Consider the following 22,749-nt stretch of genomic DNA (forward strand, 5'->3'; position numbering starts at 1 on the left):
AAAGTCTGGAAAAAAAGCTACATTAACTGTATTTGTACTGTAAAAATGCAACTTAAAATTCAACTCAAATTGAAGTTATTGAATTGCAAGTTATCTAATTTATTAATGACTGAAGCTTGAAAACATTTAATGAAGCAGAAATTGAGTCTTAAGTCCCTATTTTTGCTCTACATTCCAACAAAAAGAAACCTTTTGGAAAAAGAACTCTATTAAAGAATCGAAAATTTTTGGGATTCCTTTAAACCTTGGTAAAAGTCACTGATAACAGACCTGTTTGAACTGTTTCTAATTAAAAAAATAATAATTTTTTGCCTGTAATATTGCTTGAAAATTGGAAGATGTGTTGTGGGGTTTTTTTCCTGTACAGACCCTAGAGTGTTTCCACCAAAACTCATTGGGGTCTATATTATTTCTCCTTGTCATGGAATCATTCAGATACAAAATAAACATAGAACACTTTGATATCTCTTTAAATACAAGAACAAGTGGAATTCTATTAAGATCTTTAGATTTTATGGTCCATTTGAAAACTTATGAAATTACCTTACAGGTACATTAATATGTTCTAGGCAACTTTTTTTTAGGTACTTAAATATTATCACTTCTGGAAAACTGAATTAGTCATTATTTGGGTGGTTGTGGGATTGATTAGAAAATGCAAGTATTTGCAGACAGTTTTATTCAAGTCAGTATGATGACAATATTCTTGTAGTATAGCTATTTCCTCTGCATATTGGAGATCAGATTTCATGAATGATAAGTGGTGGAATTTGCATTTTTAGGTCAGCATGTGCTGACATTTTCTTTCACGGAATCCAACTAGAATATAAAATGTAAAACATTTGAAGGCAAAGAGATTTCAGACAGCCAACCTTGGTGTCTGGTAGACGTGAGCAGGTAGCAGCTATGTTCTCCAGAGTCTGAGCTCTGCTTAAGTCTCTGGAAGGACACAATATCTGTGCAGTGGTTCACACTGCATTTGAAACATGCAGAATATTTCCAAGTCATCATATATATCGTGTAGCTGATCCTGACTGCTTTTATGTGGAAATGCAGTAGTTCAGTACCTGCCAAGGGAACAAGAAACCTCAGTTCTGGGCCTTCCACAACTAAGATGATGTTGAGTTGCTCAGATACTTCTGCTTCTAAGGAGAGCTGTGTCTGAAATGGTGCTTACTACTGACTTTCATTAAAAACAAGTGGTTGGGACCATTTTGTTTTTACTTGGATCTTGCTTTCTGATTTTCAACAAGTCCATCTTCCAAATTATAAGGCCTAAGTTACTATTTAGTGTGGTAATTCAGATACTTTCTGGGAACTGTACTTTTTTGTCTTAATATTATGCAGAAGTACAACACAGTTACTTTTTCTTAATCTCATGTACATTTTCCCCTGGCACATTTATTGCATATATTATTGCACATTAATTTCTGTTTCTGTTATTCCCCAAACCATGTAGTTATGAAAACAGCAGTTTTCTTAAGAATTATTTCCAATGGAACCATGCAATGCTCCAGTCATAACACTGTGATCCTCATTCCAACTGATTTTTTCTTTTTCTGGCGCATTACATTAACAGAAGGGATTGTTCATTAGTGTATTGCTGTGTCACAAACCCTTCATGTCTAGTAAGTACATTATTCCTATGTTTATAACATGTTAAACTTTCTTCTCTTTGGAAGTCAGTACTGTCAGTCCAAAATAAAATGTGTAGAAGAACTCTATACATTCATTCAGATCTTAAATTGGATGTTTTGAGTAATATTAAGACTTCACATGGAAAAGGTGGGAGAAAAGTATCTGCCTTCTGATAGTATGGACGTAAAGAAAAAAGTTATTTGCAATTTTAGTGAAGTTTGCAGAAAGATACAGAATAATGAGGCTACAGCTCTATTTCTACTTCTGAATGCCAAGAAGAATTCCATTGAAGATCCACTTACCTTTGTAATATTATGCATATACCTATGAATTTTGACTGTAAGGGACCTTTCCCTGGAGACTCATTCCTGCCCAACCAAAAGGGCATGCTAATAACCAAGAAGTATTAAATCTTTAAAAGTCTATAAGGCCTTAAAGATTCTACAGGTAATTTGATGATAAAAAACAATCATCCTGTAGTAGTGCTTGTACCAGAGGGGTTCCTTAGTCTTTGGAAAAGTAAAGGATTTTCAGTTGGTTTGATTTGTTTTTCTTTCCTTTTCATGAATTTATTGCTAAGAGGGCAGTAAGGACAGAGTAGAGACACAGTGATACACAACAACTAAAAAAAAAAAACTCAAATTAAAGACGCAGGGAAAATATCTGGAATAGTTTTGTAAGCTCATGTGCTAATTTTCCATTCCAAAACAGCTCACCAGGAGGAAGCATGTCTGGAACAGCCTTTAAAGATATCGAGAGAAGCAGTATTAGTTTTGGTACAGCCCACAAGTTCTTTTCTATGAGGGTTCAACTTTCAGAGGCAATTCCTGCTTCTGAGCACTTCTCATCAGAGCCAGAAGACTGCTAACAACTGCTGTATTGCACAGCAGCACCCAAGTTGCTTTAACCCAAGTCTGTGAACTTGTATACTGCAATCAGACTGCGTTACAAATGCACAATAAATATGGGACAGGCCTGTGTTGGAAGGTTAGGCTGCACTTTATGGCAGGTAAAAGGTGAAAAAGAGCAGGAAGGAAGAAAAAAGGGTATTAGGATGATCTGCTTAGAGGAAAGGAAAGGTGAAAACAGAGGAAAGCAGTGTGGTGAAAAACAAACTCCCACGTGCATAATTTATATTCATGATACATATTCAATAACAGAATCTATGTTCATAGGAAAGATGAGTGCCATTTACCTGCCCATGTGCAATGACAGGGCCATTTGCAGATGCTGACCAGTCACCCCAATGAACAGAAGGTTTCATTATTTCCTAATTAGTAGATAATGTGCTGAACAGCACCCCATGAAATTAACCTTTAAGATGACAGTAAAAGGAAATGAGTCATTCCAGGCAATGCTCATCATGGTGTGAGCTCTACAGTTGCTAAATGAGTTCTGTCATAGTGTGGGTGAAGTGGAATCAATCCATATAATTCATACATTTGCTGCTCATACAGACAGCTTTGGAACTGCTAAGTAGAAATAGGCATTGCCTTATGTCTAACTAAAGCAAAGTTATGTATTACATTAACTGATTATACTTTTCAGATGGGTTTGAGGTCCCTGAATAGAAAGAACTGAGAGTTCCTGAGTGTGTGAAAGAGAGGATAAAATGAATCAAAATTCTAGGAAAGTACTTTCGTGACTGGTGTTAATGGGGAGGTAGAAACAGTTTTAATCCTAGACAGTATCAAAGAAAGAAAAGATAAATCTTTCATCATCTTATTCACAGACCACTGTAGTATTCTGAGAAGTATCAGCCTATCTCAGTGATAGTAATACCTCTGCAATTCACACAGTAGAAGCTGACTGATTAGTTACAAAACAGGGGCTTTCTTCTGATTAAATAGCTGTAGAGAACATGAGACAAGAAAAACACTTCCCACTGTTTTGGAAGGAGTGAAGATCCAAAGAAGGAACTGAAAATACCCTCAAGCGTGACAGTGATCCTTGTTGAATATGATGCAGGCAGACTGGTAGATATGATAAAAACACCTTTACTGCAGATGATCATGAAGCACACACTGCTCTGTCTGGATGATTACCCTTCAGTGGTGCACATGGCTGGGCTGCAATGCCACCTCAGAGGTTCTGTCTCTGAATGGAGACTAGCTAGGAGAGCACCTGACAGCTACAGCAGATAATCACTTCTCTGTTACCTCCACTTCCCATAGATATGGAAAAATTTGGTGCCACCTAATGGACAACCTCCAGCTCCCGAATTCTGAATGTGTTTTACAGGAATACTTTTGCAAGGCATCTAAAAAGGGATCTCCCTATATTTGTTAATGCTTCACGCAAAGAATTTCTCATTCAGCATCCTTAATCACATATCTTCAGCTGAAATATGCATTGTTTATAGGTGAAGACTTAATAAGCCCCATGGGTAATACAAAGATTTCCAGTTTTGCTGGCTTTAAATTTATGAACTGGGGTCATCTCACAGCTTCCTCAATTGCAGCAATATAGCAACACATAAAATTAAATTACTGTATCTAAGTGTTGTGATCTGTTTATGGATTAAATTAAGCTAGCTATTCTGTCTGTCACATAAATTATTCTAGACCATCCTTAAGCAAGTTTACTGCTACACCTGCATGGACACAGCCATCTCTTTCAGTAGAAATCATGACTATGTCAACAAAATATTTAGCCCAAGGGGTTTATATAAGCATGTGTACACTTGCAGAGTATATTAGCAAAAATGAGGTGGACTGTGGACTATTACAATGACTGCCATAATGAGTAATACTGCAAACAATTGTTATTCCTGAAAAAGCTGTTAGCGATAACCTGATTGCATGTCATGTTCTTCATGAAGCAAAACAGGTAAGAAAACATAAGAGTATATGTCTTTGATCAGATGAGCCACCAGATACCATAAACTAAACATATCTATCTGTGATGTCTCTGTAGATGTATTATGTTTATGTATGTTGCAAAATGCAATATCTCCTCTTGCTTGTTCGAGCCTGCCCTCCCAGTAGCATCATCCCTAGCTGGAACATGAGTATTAGTACTAGAACTGAAATTTCAACATCATGCTTTGTTCCCAGCTGTCACTGAATTCAGTGGTACAAGTAAAGTCATGGTCAGTTTGATGACCATGTAAAACTAAGCATGTAAAACTACATGCTTAGAAGAGATGCATCTCTGTATGAAAACAATTTTCCATCTGCAGTTTACATTTACAGATTTTCAAGATGCATTATGGGTTATTTTAATTTGCATGTGAAGAGAGAGACAGTAGAATTAGGAGTTTTCCTGAAGGCCTCCAAGCAAAGAACAAAAAATGAAAAAAAATGGTAATTATATTTCTGTTGCTTCCATTCATTGGAATGAACTGGGAAAAAAGGATTGGACTTCTATTATTTTCTTTAAAATTTATTGTATATATACCAAGGTCAGGTTGGATGGGGCTTTGAGCAATCTGGCCTGATGGAAGGCCCATGACAGGAGCCTGAGAACTAGGTTATCTTAATGGTCCCATCCAACCCAAAGCATTCTATGATATTACCATTCAATAATTCAATACAATATTTTTTTCATCTATTAAAAAATTCAAATTAGATTAATCTGTTTTGTTACTTTTAGAGAAAGTAATTATTAGTTTTGGTGAAGATAAAGAAATGCCTTAGAAATGGGATGAGTTCATAGGCAATTTAGCAATTCCTTAGATACTTCTCAGCAAAGAAGAATTGGTCAAAGACTTTAATCTCTGGATACGAGGATCACTTGTGATAAGGATATGATATCATTTGTGACTCACTCTTTCATTGTATTCAGTGTGTTTTGGGGATTTGCAGTTTCAGTTGGCATTTTTTTACTTCTTGCATTTATGTTTGCCTTATTTTTACCTATTGTTGCATAACTGATTCCCAATATTTCACATATGCAGTTGCTCAGCTTTGAGTAGAGGTTCCTTTTACTTAAATTTTCTGTAAAATAAAGAAAAAAATGTAATTTTTATTCTGTTATTTACAGCAGCTGTTTTTCCTCCTTTTGCCTTGGAAAGAATATTTAATGGTTTGACATGAAAAAAGCAGAGATGATTGTTTTACTTTTGTACACTGTTTGACACTAATAATTTTAATATTTGACGCCTGGGAAAAAGACACAGACGTTCGATAGCTTTGGTGAAATGAAAGAAGTCTTAAAAGATAAGCAGTGAAGTGATCAAACTCCTTTGTCCTTATTGACCTATAATATACATTCAAGCTTGAGTTTACAGATGAAATGCCAGTTTAACATTTATGTTTGGGAATTTAAAAAAATAATGCTTGATATCTCACTTGGGCATATATTTGAAGGAGAATAAGCTGCTGTAATACCCAGTCAAGTTAATGTGAGGATGCAATGCTGGAATTTGGTAACAGTTCAGTTTAAATGTGGTTTTGATATGTAATTAAAACACACAAGTTTTAGGAAGTAGGGGCAGAGTTTGTCTTAGGGCTAGAGTGTAGTTGCTCAGTGGAAACAGTGAAAGCATCAAAGCAGACAGGCTTATTGCTACCGCTGTTACAGGACAAGGGGTTGCCTGTTTGGGCAGCAGTTTCTGGTTGCTGTGCAGTAGGAGCAGCAATGGCTTGAGTACCTGCACCACACCACTGTCACAGAGCACTCGGGCTGGGGACACATCTTTCCAGCACCTGTCCTACCTGTACCTGTCACAGTTCCATCAAGCCCAACTCTCATCTTTTTGACCCATCTCAAAACCATAATCCACATCTTGTAGGCAGTTTTATTCCTTATGAGTTTTGATGCCGTTGCTTCAGCAGAAAAGCTCCTATGTGCCTTCAGAGGGCTCGAAAGTGAGCCCTGAACTACCTGCCCTGTCCTTCTTTGGGCGGTCCTCAGCTGCAAGCAGGGCCTTGCAGGGCATTCTTGTGTTTGTTGCAATGCTTGGGATAACAGTGACTTCTCCCATGGGGAAACTGCTTTTCCTGGAGCAGCACAAATTTAATTTCTACAACTATAGCTATCAGTCAAGGAATGTGGTATCATAAGTTTGTTTTGGTTGTCTTCCAGGTGCTTACATAGTGAATTCAGTACATTAATTGTTATCATAAAAAACACACAAATACACAGGGACTGGCTGGTAAGAGATCATTTGTTTTAGTGTAGATAATGAGAAGAAATAGCAGCTGTTGCTAATCAATATGCATGTGAGTATTCATAGAAGTTGATTAGGTATATAGCTGCCAGATAATCACCATCCAATCTTGCATGTACAGAATAGCTTTAGCAATAGTGCATTCAAATTTCTTTTAAAGAACCTTACAGAGAAAGACAAAACTATGAGCATAATCCTGCATCATTTATTTGCAATGCTATTTCATCATGCATGAATTCTATATTTATTACAATGAACACATTTGTTCGAATAATGCTACTTCTTTGATCTAGTACTGCAGATCAAATTTGTATAAAGAGATATTAATAAAAAATTCAGCTAATAGTAACAAGTATGTTGAAGATGTGTAAACACCAACAGAATTACAGTCTAAGGCATTGAGAAGAATATTAATTAGTTTAACTTATTTACTTTGAAAATAAATTTAAATATTTTATATTATTATATTTAAGACAATTTTAGTTGCGTATCATGGACCATTCTCATTGGGATGTATGACAGTCATTGCAGGGGCTCACTTTCCTTTCTCCAATTCATGTTGCAGTTCTGTAAGTGTGGTTTTACCTGGTAGGCAGCTCTGCCCCACACAGCATTTCTCTCACTCCCCTGCAGTGAGGTGGGAAGAAATCACTCTATCACATCAAAACCAGTACAGCCAGTTAAACTGCACTCTTAAATATGACCATGCACAAGTTTTCATACCTAGATTGATTAGAGCTCTCTGATTCTACTCATAAAATCTACCCACAAACCACATTTAACCAAATCTTTTTTTTTTTTTTTTTTTTTTTTTATTCTTAGTTCCTAACTCAGATTGTGCAAGACATGGCTTTCAGGAAAGGCTACTTTGGGATCTCCAATCTTGGCTGAGCTGAGCAGCCTTAGCATCATGAGGGAACTTTTTTGCTCTGAATGCAGCACCGAAATTAGACTATCATTAATGTTGCTAATCACATGTTCCTAAAAATGAGCTTTGTGCCTACATTTATCACTAAACTCTGAAGAACAAGTAATTATTGAGAACTGAAATCCTGCAGTTTTTCAGCTTCCTGTTAAAATGACTGTTAGTTCTAACAGGTGTTATTAGTGTCTGTCATTTTTCTAACACATATGGGACCTCTACTTCTTAGGGTTGAATAAGCCTAACATTTATCACTCAATTCCTCTATGAATGAGTTATAGGGATACAAAAGTTGGAGAGTTAATACCCAGCCCTTAATACTTCACAAGTACTACCTCCTACAACTCTATTGTTAGTAAGATTTCTGATGCACTTAGCTTTACTAATAGCACTTGTCACTTGGACATCTCAAAGTTAAGGTACAATAATGTCTTTCCATTGTGCCTTTTAACACATCAAGAAACTGAGGCACAAAGAGACTAATTGGTGTGTTTGTGCTGCTCACCTGGCTGGTTGTAGCAGAAGCAGAACTAACAGCTCAGTCTCTGGTGGTGCCCCATTACTTCCCTTCACCTGGGGATCACTATCTTTCAGTTCCTTCTTCTCACTGATAAGGTACAGCTGTCAGTTTGCTAAACTGAGAATAAAAAAAAAAAGTCCTTTTCATTTTCTAGGACAGATTTATCGCTTTAAATTACAAGGGAGGGAATCAATACACATATTTTTAGGTGTCTGAAAAGTAAATATCTTACCTCACCTTGTACTGTGGGCTCTTTTTCTAACCAGAAGTGGAAGAAGGATACCCGAGGGATGTGATTCATCTCATTCCAAAAAGGAGTCAGCTGAGATGAGCCATCCTAAGAGGAACCTGCCTCTCTTCATTCATTAACTACTCAAAATTCCTAGACAGCTACTGAGGAAAGACACGTACCTTCTTATAGCCAAAAATATGTACATTGACTCTAAGCCCAAAAGAAGGGGGAACCAAAGCAGCTGTATGCATGTGTGCATGACAGTTGTTCCCTGCAGACTCATATACGGCTTTCCATGCTCTTTTCTTTATTGTTCTAAATCTCTTCAAAATTAGATGAAGAATAAAAAAAAAAAAAAAAGATAATTTTATGCATTTTCACTTGTGTTCTGTTGAAACCAGCCAATAATCAAACAAATTTTTTCTACATACTTTCTACAGCTATGGATATGTGTGTGTCAGGAATTTGTACAAACATACTTTTAGCTTCTATAAGAGAAACATAAAACATGATCACTTAAATGAAGTCATTCCAATGATAGAAAAATTTAGCTCAACTTGATTTAGAACACAAACAAGTTGATTCAGAGATAATATCATGGATTTACTTTATCTTGTATTATGAAGAGCATAATTTCTGAAAAACTTTCCTTAAAAGGAGAATTATATGCATTATATGAAAAAATAGATACATAGAGGAGATGAGAACTGCATAGCACTGGCCAGAAATTTGTATTCACTTTCCTCAGCTTTCAGGTTACATGACTCTCACAAATGAGATAATAGTGTGTAAATTCTACTTTATATTTGAATAATCACATAATGTCAGACCTGTGAAATTACTCCCAGGGTACAGAGGATGATTATTGACAGTGACTCCTATTAGAACACATCAAGTAAGGATCTCACTCTATGCCATGTGACAGACTGGCATTTTAAGGTCTTCAGCCATTCTCATTAAGACCTGACTTTTTGCTTAAACAGTGGCTTTTGCTTACTGTGAGTCACAAAAACTTTCAGTTCTTGTTTCCAGATGACCTTAAGTAGCATTGGCATGCAATGCATAACCACGGCCTTTGCTCATTCCTAGCAGGCTTTCAGTATTTAAATTATCCTAATAATTCCATTATTTTCTGAATTGGCCTCTGTAGTCCCTTAGTGGTGATGTTGCTGAAGACCAACCAGGAACTCACTGAGCAAAGTTAGACCCTCTGATCTGTGTGAGGACAGCCTCTTCAGGAAGCCCCAAAAGACTCAGCATGCTGGGGGTCCACATTTAAGAGCAACTTTTCTTTGGCATTAGTTCTTTCTCTGTTGTACTTTTCAAATATAGCCATTCTCTCCCAAGCACCAGATGTGTATCTGCAATTGGTATGTCCAGAGAGCAAGGGATGCCAACTGCTGGGTCTATTTCTCACCCTCTGGGATTGTAAATTGACAACCATATGATGGTCTCAGAGATGTGCTTTTTGCACACTTTCAGAAACTGATAGTTATATTTTGTTTCTCTACCTCATACCCCTGTGACACACTGGAAAAATTTTGCTGAGTTACTCTTTGTCCTTTTTTTCTTATCTTGGTGTTTTCACCCTGTTCTTTATCTTCCTTCCAGTCCTTTTAAAGTTTCAGACTGCACTCTGATTTAGTCAATGCTTTGCTAAAGTATGGTTCTGCCTTGTATTTTTTAAGCTACTTTTCCTTACCTGAGCAAAGTGTCCTATGAAACTGCATTTTAATGAGTTAGGATCTTGATGACATGCTAACCTATGTGCCATGAATCACTCTTTTCTTCCAGCAAAATTCTTCTGGGAGTTCTACATACATAAATTCCCACTCATATTTCATTCATAGAATCACAGAATATAATCATAGAATATCCTGAGCTGGAAGGGGGTCAGAAGATCATTGGGTCCGATGCCTGCCCCTGCACTTCCCCTTGTGAGGAAGGGCAGTCCAAAGCATCACATCATGTGCCTGAGAGCCTTGTCCAAGTGCTCCTGGCAATCTTGGTGCTGTGACCACTTCCATGAGAAGCCAGTTCCTTTTCCTAATATCCACACAAACTCTCCTGCCAGAGCTTCATGCCATTCAGTCCTGTCACTGGTCACCAGAGAGATCCTCCACTTCCCCTTGTGAGGAAGCTGTAGACCACGATCAGAGCTCCCCTCAGTCACCTCTTCTGTAGGCATAACAAACCGAGCGAACTCAGACTGCCAAGACCATTGAAAAATCTTTGAGAGGTCTCATGATGACAACAGAAGTGTTTTATATGGACTTTGACATGTTTGCTGTCATAATTTATATTAGGCAGAAGAGAAACTAACTAGTAAAGAGACAGTGATTCTTTACACATACACTGTAACTTCCACAAGAACTGTTTGCATCTCGTGGCATGTGATTCTTGCCCCTGCAAAGGAAAATTTCAAACTGAAATATCACTTTCATTCACAGATATAACTGAAAGAAGTAAGACTAACAGAACTGTATTTGTGTAAAGAAAAATAAATTATTCCTCAGAAAGAGAAATTGAAATAAACCTCACTGAACTTGGAATCCAAAAATATAAATATATAATGTAGGCAGGGATATACAAGTCTAAATTCATATCTGGCATTAAACTCCCAGGAAAATAATGGTTTTAGCTATTTACCATTCATGGAAGAGACAGCAAAGAGAAATTCCTGCAGCCTCATTGTTAACTATCTTTAGGTCAATCTTAAGGTGACGGAATTAATAGACTTTTTTAATCCTATCACATATTATTACATAATGTTTTAAAATCTGGGCATAGTAAACTGCTTTTAAAAGTAGAGGAGTTTTTTTGAGCACAGCCTAATAATGAAATGTTTAATACTTTCAAGTCAATTAGAGAATTTTACAGGAAGGTCATCTCTCTAGCAAAAGCATTATAATCTCTTATATGACGTTACTGAAAACAAATACATTCTGCTCTGTAGCTTCAGTGAACAATGTGAAGGCAGGGGAGTGGGTTGGAGACAGAGACAAGGACTCACCTTATGTTTATGTGGCAACAGAGAAAGTTTATTCCTTGAGCCCCTCTTTAAAAAGGGGGTTGCCTGGATGGCTGATTGACCTTTGACACCGCCCAGCTCCCAGACCAGTGAGATGTCTGCAGTTTAGGATGGAACATAATTGGTTGAAGTTCCTGTCAGTCAACCCAGGAGCCAGTTGGGTTTCTTATCTCTAGCCAAATTAATGACCCAGTAATTAATATATGCAGATAGAATAGTATTGTGTACTGTGATATACTGTGACAAACACCATGCTACAAAAACCCACTTGTTTTTCTGAAACACTGAATAATTACAATGCACCACAACATTTTGTTCAGCACGGTATAACTGATCATCTGTCTGCAACTCTAACGTAAACTAATCTTTGAGGCTATAGTAATGGTGAAAGCACTATAAGCTTATCAATTATATCATACTTTTTTTCATAAACAGTAATTCTAAGCTTCATTTAAGTTTCCAGAACTTCAATTAGGTCACACAAGTACAAATTTCTTTAGCATAGTACTTGTTGCTCTAGCATAGTTCAGACTGAAGGGTGATCTATGGAATCATGTGCCAGCACATATCTAAATCTGAAGGCAGTGGTGGGGTGTATTGCTGCCAAAAAATGCCAAGTACCCCTCAAATATGGGGTTGATTTGCTCTGGCCAATCTTTTATGAATGTAATTTTATAGTGGTACAGCACCCATAAGGCATAGGGAGATCTATTATATAATTTCTACTTGATGAACAACATATAAATTTTTAAGAATCGTGAGTGTTGCCTATATAAGAATGATTGTAATAAGTGGAAAATATTCAGCCTGAGTGTGAATGAAAAATGGCAGAAGGAGTTAAGGTGTCGACAGAAAATAATGAGTTCTGGTGTTGTTCATGCCCAGCAGTTTGGGGAAATACATTAACACATTGACTTTCATCAACCTATTTTGAGCCATCAAAAAGGTTTAGAAATAAAAGAAAAATAACTGGAAAGCATAGACCATAATTTAGTGTTGAATGTCAGACTGCAAGTTTATATTGCTTCTCCTTATTCTGAGTGCACATTTAACTTTGATAGCGCTTTCTGGGATTTCAAAGTAATGTTTCTGGATTTTAATTCTTACATGATATAGAAAGACACTAATATTCACGTTTTACTGATTGAAGTTGCTAGTCTATAGAGTCCAATTTCATTTTCCTCTGTAAGCATTAGATCAGTGAAAAATGCAATTCAAACTGACATGTTTATTATGTATAAGAATAAACAATATAAACTATGAAGAAGTGGAAAATTAACCCCAGCAATCTGTGGATATAACTATGGTGCAACCAAAATCAGAGGCTGTATTCTAAGATTGTAATATTTAGATATTTTTAAATTCATGTAGAACAGCAGTTCTGAGAATTTAAAATGAATGGAAAACTAATAGGTTTTATCCACAAGTGGAGTTAGAAATAATTACAAACTCTTAGTGACACAGCAAACAACAGTTTAACACCTTCTTGGGTGCCTTGGGTATACTGAATAAGGGAAACTGCAGTATAATAGTGCATTAAAAGTGACTGAGATTAGCTGTATAATAGTGTACAGTATGTTACAAAGGGGAACAAAATTCAAGAGATGTTCAGTTGTTCAGTTTAATATTTTTTATTTGAATCAACTATGGCAAGACTTGTGTTTAGAATAATCAAATCTTTGGATGATTTTCAGATTCCTTTCAATTTCAACTTTGATAATGCAGCTAGCTTATGTCTGAAAGATGAGTCTGAAGAGGAGATAAAATATTAGAAATCATGTAAGATGGGTGAAAACTGAGATAAATATTGTGCCTTCCAGTTGACAGAAACTCTAATACAAAGACCTATTCTATTTGCATATTTTATAATTTGTTTTGTGCTGTTTTATCAATAAGAATGTAACATCTACAACCACATTCAGTTATACACTACAGATTTATCACCCTGGTGATAGAATGAAAGATATATTGAGTGTGGGAGCTGATATTGCTAAAAATAAGTTGTTGTTCACCCAATAAAATAGTAATGAAAGAATGAAAAATGCTAGAAACAATTATGTATTTGATTATCAGGGCAATTACTAGTACTTCCTCAGTCAGCAGAGTTTCCATGGAGCAATGCAGGTTTTCTCTTCTTTTTTCTTTTTTGTCCTACTAAACTAGTGATTTGAAGCATGCAAACTTTTGGAAATGTAACTATCATGTCCTGACTACCAAAGACCAATGACAGAATGTGATTGGTTTTAGGGAAAAAAAAAATTATCACAATGTTACAAAATCACAATGTCACAAAAATTATCACTTGTGACTTCTCAGTACTTTTTTCTCTTTTGTTAATTAGACTTGCATTCCTTCTAAAGGTTTTCTTTGCAACAATACCTTTTTTTTTAACAAAATGTCTATAGCATTTACATGCTGAGAAAAGAGAAATCAGCTTCTTGCCTACAGTTTTTTTCTTAGACCCAAAGGTTATCGGTCTGATCAGTTCAGTCATGTATAAGTTGCTTGATTTTAAACATTCAGGGATCCACAGGACACACAATAAAAAGAAAATACCCCTGTACTGACAGCCTAAATGGATCTCTGTGTTAGCTGAGGCTGTTGAAATTCCATTTCCTCTCCAATTGTTGCTTTGTTCATGTGTGTGTGGCCCTTCTGACCAGTCAGTGACTGCAATGCTGTTGCACACACTGTTGAAACTCTCACCAGTGGAAATCAGACTTGGTTTCCAAACCCTGGCACTGTAGTGGTACTCAACTAAGCTCTTCCTGCCAGTCTTTTAAATTACAGTGAGTTGCTGATGATAGCCTTACTGCTCCCTTGGTAAATTTTCTTCTGAAGCCATACCAGCAGGCTGGGATAAACCCAGCAGAGTAGCTCAAATAGTTCATCGTATTTTGTTGATAAAGCTTTTTTTTTTTTTTTTTTTTTTTTTTTTGGTAATAAAAGGCTGTTAGCTGCTCTCTCAAATATCTAAATCTTTCAACTCTTGTTCTTGTTCCTTACCACTACATGGAAGTGGGTGTTTTGCTTGTCTTAATCACGAGGTTCATAATGTCATACATTACATCCTATGCCATGATGGCATTATGAGGTCACACATTAAAAAAAAAGACAAAAATAACTTTAGCCCCTTCCTTTCTAGAAGCCTTAAGACCAAGCTCATGCTGTTATATTTGTGTGACTGAAAAATAGGGGGAAATGAGTTTGCTCATAATTACTGTTGCTTTATTCCAGAGGAACTGAGTTTAAAATCAGATCTGCTTTAACAAGCAAAAGCAAGATCATGTTTTTGAATCATGGCTGGTAAATGAAAGGGGCTAAATTTTAGGAAAAGTCAAATCTATTTTGACACTGGGCAGCTGGCTTTACTGCCTTCTGAGCATCGCTTTTTAGTCGTTCTGCGCAGTTTGTTTTTCTCTAAACTTCTACAAATAAAATGATAAATTCTGGCTGACAACAGTTATGAGCAATTCTGATATTTCAACTCCTAATTCATGGAATCCTGTGGAAAATTTTGGAATGCAGATGTGTATATTTATTTCTCATATTCTTTCATTGTCAAATAATTTAGTCTGATTTATTCCATGAAAATTTTTCATTGTATTTTATTTAGCAGCATGCTTTTCTATGAGTTTGTCTCCACATTTCACTTCATTTTTTTTCCATTTGTTATATGCAACAGCACAGAATTTTGAGATTAAAATATGACCCAGATGAAGACTTGGTTTTATCTGTGTAAGTGGTAGAAAACTAAGTGTTTGTGGTTTTCTTTGCTGTGTGGGTGATGTGGTTTTGAGATGTTTTTTAATGCATTGCTTTTAGTGGACTATTAATAATTCAATATCTTATCCCATTAAGCACTTTTTTTCCGACTAGATGCAGAGACTTGGATTTTGACACTTGTACATTAGTGAGAGGTTAATCTGTTTGGAGTTCTTATGACTAATTAATTCAAAATTTGAACCCACTTCTCAGGACCTCAGTTGTAAATCCAAGATATGAATTTAGGGTTTGCTTTGTGTAAGCATTTCACCTTAACCAAAAGATTTCTCATCTTATCAGAATATTCCTCACATGATTTATAGAGGGATTGACTCCGCAAATACTGAGCAAAAATACTCTGCAAATACTCTGCAAAAACTTCCTTGTACAGATACATTAAACCATATTGAGTCTCCTGACTCAGTCCTGGGACACTTGGAAGACATAGCAGATCAGATCAGTATTCAGTATTTTTCATCCTGATTATTATAGTTCTGTTTATATCCTCCAAAATGAAGTATATTCATCTGTTTTTTCAGTTTTTCATGAGAAAAGGTACAGAAGAAAACTTTAAGCCTGAATACTACCAGGCTAATGTTTGAAATTGGGAAGGCACATGTTTTTCATTAAAATTCATTAGTCTAACAACCTTCACTTTTTTGTATTTTTGTAAGTGACAAAGTAAAGAAAACATATTTGAATTATCTAATCACATTCACAAATTATTCCATTTTGAGGCTCAGCTTCTTAACAGCAATTTGTCACTGTAGGAAACAGTTATCTTCCAAGACCGTGGCTGGCCAGGAAATGTCTGATATATAGAATATTTTGGTTTCTTGCCATGCTGGTAGGTGTGCATGTTTTTGATATTGGAAAAATTTTTCAGTATCATACAACCCAGACTGTGGAGAGTGCATGTATACTTTGAAACAGAGAGAATTAATCTCCTGTCTTGTTTCAGCAGGTAAGTTAGAGCTGAAGGGACAATAACATTCAGCAATCTAATCTGTGTGAAGTGAAAGGGCTTTGCTAATGTCTTGTGCCATTTGAACAACATTCACTGAATGTCACATCAAATTGCCTTGTCAAAGCAAGGCAAGGAGGATCTAACTGATGCCTTTGTCAAAATCTGAGCCCTTGACCTCTTGCTGTTTTGCCTTCTTAGGAATGCAGGTGCTGGAATGGAATGGCACCCCCTTGACCGGGAAAACTTATGAAGAGGTCCAGAGCATTATTATTCAACAGAGTGGGGAAGCAGAAATATGTGTAAGACTGTGAGTTTTTCCCCATCTTTCTGTTTCCATTTCTTTTTGGCTTTTCATGGCTTTTGTTTTTTTTTTTTTTTTAATTTTTTTTTAAATTTTAATTTACAGTTGTTAAGTTGGAACCTTTGTTAGCACAAAACATCAATGTAATGATAAGCAAGAGCTCACTGTGACTGTGGGAGATCTTTTTGTTCTGTTTTTTCTTAAAGTCAGATGGAGAGATAAATTGAATCAGATGCTAGTAATTATGCTTTTATGAACAATGACAACTCCATTGTCAGGCCACAATCTCCTCTCATGACAAACATACAGTTCACTGAATTTACTGGTGTTAGAAAAAGAAGGTAATTTAGTAATAACTGGACTTCTAGTGAAATCTGTATCCTTTAAGATGAAAGTCATTTAAGCATCATGAGAAATGCATACACTTGCATTAAATCCATTAAAGATTTCACCTTAAAAGAAGCTTTTCTTCTCAGCTCTTTAACAGCATTGCAACTACATATCAGCTAAGAAGGGACCATGCTTGGGAGCTGCTTTCTGTCATGAACCACTATTCATTTACCTACTTAATACAATAATGAGGGTATGAGGAAAGAGTTTCTTTTGTCTCAGGCTTCCAATTGCTTTCTTTAGGGACCTGAACATGCTCTCGGACTCTGAGAATCCCCAGCACCTGGAGCTGCATGAGCCAGTAAGGGCAGGTAAGAGACAAGAAGTTGCTTTGATATTGTAGGTCTGGATAGCAGCTGAAAATTTGATGTGATATAAGCTAGTATGTTGGTATTGTAAACTCTGGTGTTACATCCCAAATATTTCCATGGGTAGAAAAGGGACCATGCCTTATATAAAAAGGCAAGATGAGGGGATCGAGTGCACCCTTAGTGAGCTTGCAGACAGCACCAATTTGGGCAGAAGTGTTGATCTGCTGGAGGGTAAGAAGGCCCTGCAGAGGAATCTGGGCAGGCTGGATTGATGAGCCAAGGCCTGTTGCATGAGCATTATCAAGACAAAATGTCAGGTCCTGCACCTGGGTCACAACAACCCCAGGCAGCCCTACAGGCTGGGGGCAGAGTGGCTGGAAAGCTGCCCAGAGGATGCCCTGTGGGTGCTGGATACTGTGAAGTTTACATGTGATATTTTGTTGTCCTTTTCTTTCTGTTGCCCCTAAAGTTTACTTTGCCCAGCCCCAGGGTTTTCACATGTGTCAGTACCTGGCCAGTGACACCTTGCTGGTGTCCCCAGCAAGGGAATCTGCCATCCTGTGTCCAAACCTTGCAGCACTCTGCTGTCACCCCAAGCCTCTGCTTCTATAAACTGCATTATTAATCTGGAGTCATAAATACTTCAGTCTGCACAATACAATTACAGCTGTGCCTTTCTATGTAAAAATAATGAAGAATGGGCATTATACCACACCACTATACAAGGTGAAGTGTAACTCAGACAAATTTAGGTTGTAGCCATCTGGTCATGGACAGTTGCAGCCAGAGAGGCTAAAACAAAGCTCCCAGCAAACTGCAGCAAGTCCAGAAAACACACAGGTCCTAATTATATGGATCATAGAACCCTAGAATTGTCAGTGTTGGAAAAGACCTTGATGAAAGTACCTGTTAGCCTAATACAAGGGTTGTGGCCTGCTATAAGTGACACAAAACCAGTATTTACTGGATACAGGGATACAATAGCAAGTATTCAGTTTTGTTATGTGAGTTCTATGATGGCAGTGCTTTTGGGGGGATTTCCTGCTGTTCAATCAATATCACAACTGCAGGCTTCAGTCATTGTATCAGTCATATCTAAACTAACTTTGAATCAGCATCCACAATCTTACTAGTAGTGCACCCCGTCAGCAAGCTCAGTGCAGATGAAATTTGCTTCACTCACCATTCAGTGGCTCTGCTCTGGCTTCTGTGGTTTTGTGGCTGCTCTTCTGTCAACCAGTACCTAAGTTACCTGTATTGAATCTTCCATTTTCTAGACATGTAAAAGTTCCTAGCTATTAATACACTTACCATCAAGCTACCTTTAGTTGAAAATTGATGTTATTGATAGTCATTGAAAGCAAAGACTAAGTATAACAGAGCTTTGAAGCAGAGATACCTTTTTTTTTTTTTTTTTTTTTTTTTTAATTTGTGAGCAGATCAAAACCACTAAAAGCATTGAAAGACACTGAAATCAGTTTTGGAAAGGACAAAAACTAGAATAAAACAGCTTTTATATTAATGAAGAAAACTCAACATGAGAAGGAACAGAAATATAAGAAAATTGTTCCATTCTTGCAGTCACGTTTCCTCGTAGTCTGGCAATCTTATAGTGGTTTCTAAGTTGGAACAACTCTGTAGAGTTATTGCCATTACCTCTGAGGTTTGGCAGACTGCTTGTGCTTTAGAAGGGAACAATCTCCATTTTCTCTGAAAGAAAAATTAAATTAACCAAGCAGGCAGGATAAGGCTGAAGTCTCATTTTTAGCCTCTCCTACTTCTGAGAACCTGGGAACCAAGCTGTGCCTAGCATTCTTTTAACTCTATTCAGTCTAGTACATATGAGACTTACTTGACTTAATTTCTATGTTAAATAGAAATTGCTGTCTCCAAAGGGTGAATTCCTCCCACTCATTCCTGGTCAGCAGGGAGGGCAATCAGACTCCTACTACAGAAGCCTCACAACGGTGTGAGTAATAAGGAAAGATGAATCAGGGCTTTTAGCCTTCATTTGTTTACATATATTCTTCTTTGATTAATTTGTGGTAGTAAAGTTTTTAGGCTTTTTCCTCTTTATTTTTGTGTAAATTATCTCAGGAGCAGTTTTGTTCAATGTCCAATTGATTTACAAAAAGTTAAAATGAGATCTAAAACTTTTAAAGAAAGTTCAGATACTTAGTGAAACTGGACCAGTTTCAAACAGTGAATGATAGCACTGGCCAGTCTTTAAAACTGTAATTTGCTCCTGTTTGATTCAAGATGATCAGCAATGCCTGTTTTTCTTCACCTGGAAGTACCTCCTCAGAAAGCTTTTTTGGTAAAGAGCACTAGTAAGTAGCACTAGCACAGAAAGATTGGAATTGGGATGCCGGTGCTGTGGGAGAGATGTCTATTTTTCACAGGATGCCTTTTGCATCTTCAAAGTATACAGGCAGATGACATGAAAACTTGTAAGGATTGTTTTGCTGTCCCTGTCCTGTGGCAAGATGGATCTGAATGTGCTGACAGTTGTCAATACAAAGCTCTCTTGCTTTAATCCAGTAGATAAAGCAAAGTCCCCAGGGGTTGATCCCAAGCAGCTGGCTGCAGAGCTCCAAAAGGTTTCTCTACAGCAGTCGCCTCTGGTTGCTACTTCAGGAGTGGAAAAGGGATCTCATGTCCACTCTGGAACCACTTCTGCCACCTCCAGTGCTGTTCCTAGCCCTGGTCAGCCTGGTTCTCCCTCAGTGAGCAAAAAGCGGCACAGCAGCAAGGTAAGAAGTGTCCAAGTTATGGAGCATAAACATTTTGATGACAGGAAGAATCTGCCTGTTTACCTCCTTTAGTGTAGCAAGAAATCCCATCACTTCTTGGAAAACTCGTATCCTGGATAACAATGACATGTTATTGACATGACATATGTTAATATATTAACAACATATTGTTAATATATTAACAATATGTTAAGATATTGAATCTGGACATAAAGATTACATGATTTATCCAAGAGATTTGTCTCTCTAAAAAAAAAAAAAATACAAACTTAATATTATTGTTAAACAAAATAACTGCCCTTTACAGCCTTTGTTGCTCTTGCTTTTTAAGTGCATCCTACATGGTGGTGAGGTGTGGTAAGCACATTTCTTTCTTTCTCTCAGGATTTTTATAAAGGTGCACAGAGAGAAGTGAAAGAGAAAAAGATTTCTATTTCTGCTCCTTGTTTTTCTCTTGTGGAATGTGTTTGGAGAACTGTTTACCTAGAGCGAATGCCTGGTTGGATCAAGGTGGATTGTTTGGTCCTGATAGCCAATTGGATCCACCTGTGTCTGGACTCTGGAGAACAGGGTCACGAGTTGTGAGGAGTTAGATATAATAGTTAGAGAAAGCAGCATGTAGTTTTTAGTATCCTCTTTTATATAGTATATTAATGTATCATAACACAATTATAATAAAGAAATCATTCAGCCTTCTGAAATAAGTCATACATCATCATTCTTCCCATTGGGTTCACCGACATCTACAACAGTGAGGTACTATTTCCACTAAAGAAGCTGATAGTGCTGAGACCATAATTTTTCCTCTCTGTACTAAACTACTGCTCAAAGTGTTACAAGCTGTGAATAATCATAGCAATAGTAAGTCTCTGAAAGCCAGGGAAGGATTGAAAACAATTTGAAATTGGAAACATTTGCCATTAAAATGTGTTTGTCACTAGCTAATTCCTGTGAACTTGTCAAGCATAATTTCTCATTTTCTTTGCCACATCCTGTCCATTCCTCAGCTGAAGTTTTTGTGCATCTGCACACCTAAAAAGGGAAGAGTGGGAATTTAGTAGCATTTTTTCACAGTTAAAATTGAAAACTAGGTCATAAAGTTATCTGTCACATTTTTGCATTTTGTGTCAAAAAAGTCAAGACCTGAAGTGAAACTCAGTTCTTTGAAGACTGCATTTGCTTAAGCAATTTGCAAGACTGCTGATTGCTATCCTGAATATCCAGCTTCTGACACACTTACAATGCTTCACATTGCAAACAAAGTGCTTTCTAAACACTTATTACTCTGCACCTTTATTCATTTTTGGAACTTGTCAGGTTCCTACTGCATTATAGTTATGTTTTTAGGTTTGTGGTGTTGAAGCTATATCTGTGATTTGGACAGATGAGCTAGGTACTGCATGAACCAGAACTAGCAAATGGTGTCTGCTCCTTTCAGACAGTTCTTCTACATGCCAACATAACTTCCATGTGAGAGGAAACACAAAAATCTTTTTCATTTAGCAATTTAGTACAAGCCAGGAAGATATTTATTGATCAGTTTGGTTTGGCTAGTAATTCTGTCTTGCCACAATGCCCATAGACTTTCTACAAACTAATTCAGGAGTGTGATGCAGAAGTTAAATCCGTATGACAATATTTACTGGATCTAACTTCAGGGATGTAGGAGAATTGCTTCATCCTTAGGTCAATAGTTAGATTCACTACAGCATACTCTGGATATATTGTGTACATTTACGTATGAACTTGTTTGCCATGTGCATGGCTTTTGCCACTAAGAATGATAAGTTTCTGAAGTATAGTTCCTGTGACCGGGTGAAACCTGCCATCACAGTGCAAGCAATGCATGCAGAGATCAGGGCTGAGTGCACATGCCACCATCTATGCTGAAATGTAGATCTCACATTTGGTGAGATGAATCACACTCCTAAATTCACAGTATGGAATAAGTCCTTGCTGTGCAGTATATCCTGGAGAGGTGCCCCGTTCTGTCCACTTGAGGAGACTGGGTTCCCAGCTTTGGCACTGTAACAGGTCACCTAAAGTTAGATGTATAAATTTAATTTCTGGCTTCACAGAGGATTTAGGATTCTTTTATGAAAATTCTGCTCTAGGCTTATAAAGATGAAACAAAAAATTATTAGCCTTTATGTAGGACATGCAAAAGTCAGAACTAGTCAGGTAAATATCTAAACCATTCTTTGCTTATTTGTGAAAATCATGTTGAGAGGCATTTCTTTCATAACAAGCATAGCTCTTGTTGACTTGTATAGTTTTTGTTCATTGACTTCAGGCCAAGTTTATAATGGTGCTGAGCTCTGTTAGAAGAGAAAGCTCATCCTTTCTGGAACTGCTCTTTGCCTTGGGCTGACAGCATTTCTAGGCAGGCTGCACCCCTGCCAAAGTATCATGACAGACTAAATATCCAAACTGCCTAGATCTTGTTTTTGCAACTGTTTTTATTTTTAGTGATTACTTTTTAAAGGATTTTTGTGTAGAATATGCACCCTAGAAATGTTGTTGTGGTCTCTGCCATATTCTGCAGTGCCCATTTTCTCATATTTATTGTTACTACAGAAGGTGATAGTGCATAGTGCATCAAAGCCTGGCATTAATCAGTTTCACCTCATGCTCGTCATTGAGCAGGTGTGATGGCATTACAAAGCACCATCTCTTACACAGGGTGTGTGAGTGCATGTGGGAGTATCAAAAGTAATTAGGCTGAAATTGATTAGCCACCGCAGGAGAAATTTAACACTTGGAAGCCTTGTGCTGACAATATCTTGTGCAGACCTGTTTCTTTTTT

At 37.0% G+C, this 22,749-nt stretch overlaps 1 protein-coding gene and 1 long non-coding RNA gene across 14 annotated transcripts in view; one reads left to right on the plus strand and one right to left on the minus strand.

The window, feature by feature from the left end:
* Window positions 1-22,749, plus strand: part of PCLO (piccolo presynaptic cytomatrix protein) — a 315,212-nt gene that overhangs the window by 215,185 nt on the left and 77,278 nt on the right. For 6 of the 10 annotated variants that reach the window (XM_068189563.1, XM_068189560.1, XM_068189561.1 and 3 more), the window contains exons 11-13: window positions 16,387-16,495; window positions 17,123-17,190; window positions 19,732-19,943. In XM_068189563.1, coding sequence (XP_068045664.1) covers window positions 16,387-16,495; window positions 17,123-17,190; window positions 19,732-19,943 — 389 coding nt within the window. Of the gene's footprint in view, window positions 1-16,386; window positions 16,496-17,122; window positions 17,191-19,731; window positions 19,944-22,749 lie in introns of those variants that run through there. The other 4 variants (XM_068189562.1, XM_068189566.1, XM_068189570.1 and 1 more) reach the window with 3 other exon arrangements.
* On the minus strand, window positions 590-10,834 carry LOC137473690 (uncharacterized). Of its 4 annotated transcripts, XR_010998937.1 has the most exons (4): window positions 10,780-10,834; window positions 8,426-8,586; window positions 8,179-8,310; window positions 590-1,067 (listed from the first exon to the last, which is right to left on the minus strand). It is a non-coding gene; the product is annotated as an uncharacterized lncRNA (long non-coding RNA). The 4 variants fall into 4 exon arrangements; XR_010998935.1 differs by lacking the exon at window positions 10,780-10,834 and having other exon boundaries at window positions 8,426-8,741; XR_010998938.1 differs by lacking the exons at window positions 590-1,067; window positions 10,780-10,834 and adding an exon at window positions 3,315-4,637 and having other exon boundaries at window positions 8,426-8,741.

This window comes from Anomalospiza imberbis, chromosome 5, assembly GCF_031753505.1.
Source record: "Anomalospiza imberbis isolate Cuckoo-Finch-1a 21T00152 chromosome 5, ASM3175350v1, whole genome shotgun sequence".
NCBI classification, from domain to species: domain Eukaryota; kingdom Metazoa; phylum Chordata; class Aves; order Passeriformes; family Viduidae; genus Anomalospiza; species Anomalospiza imberbis.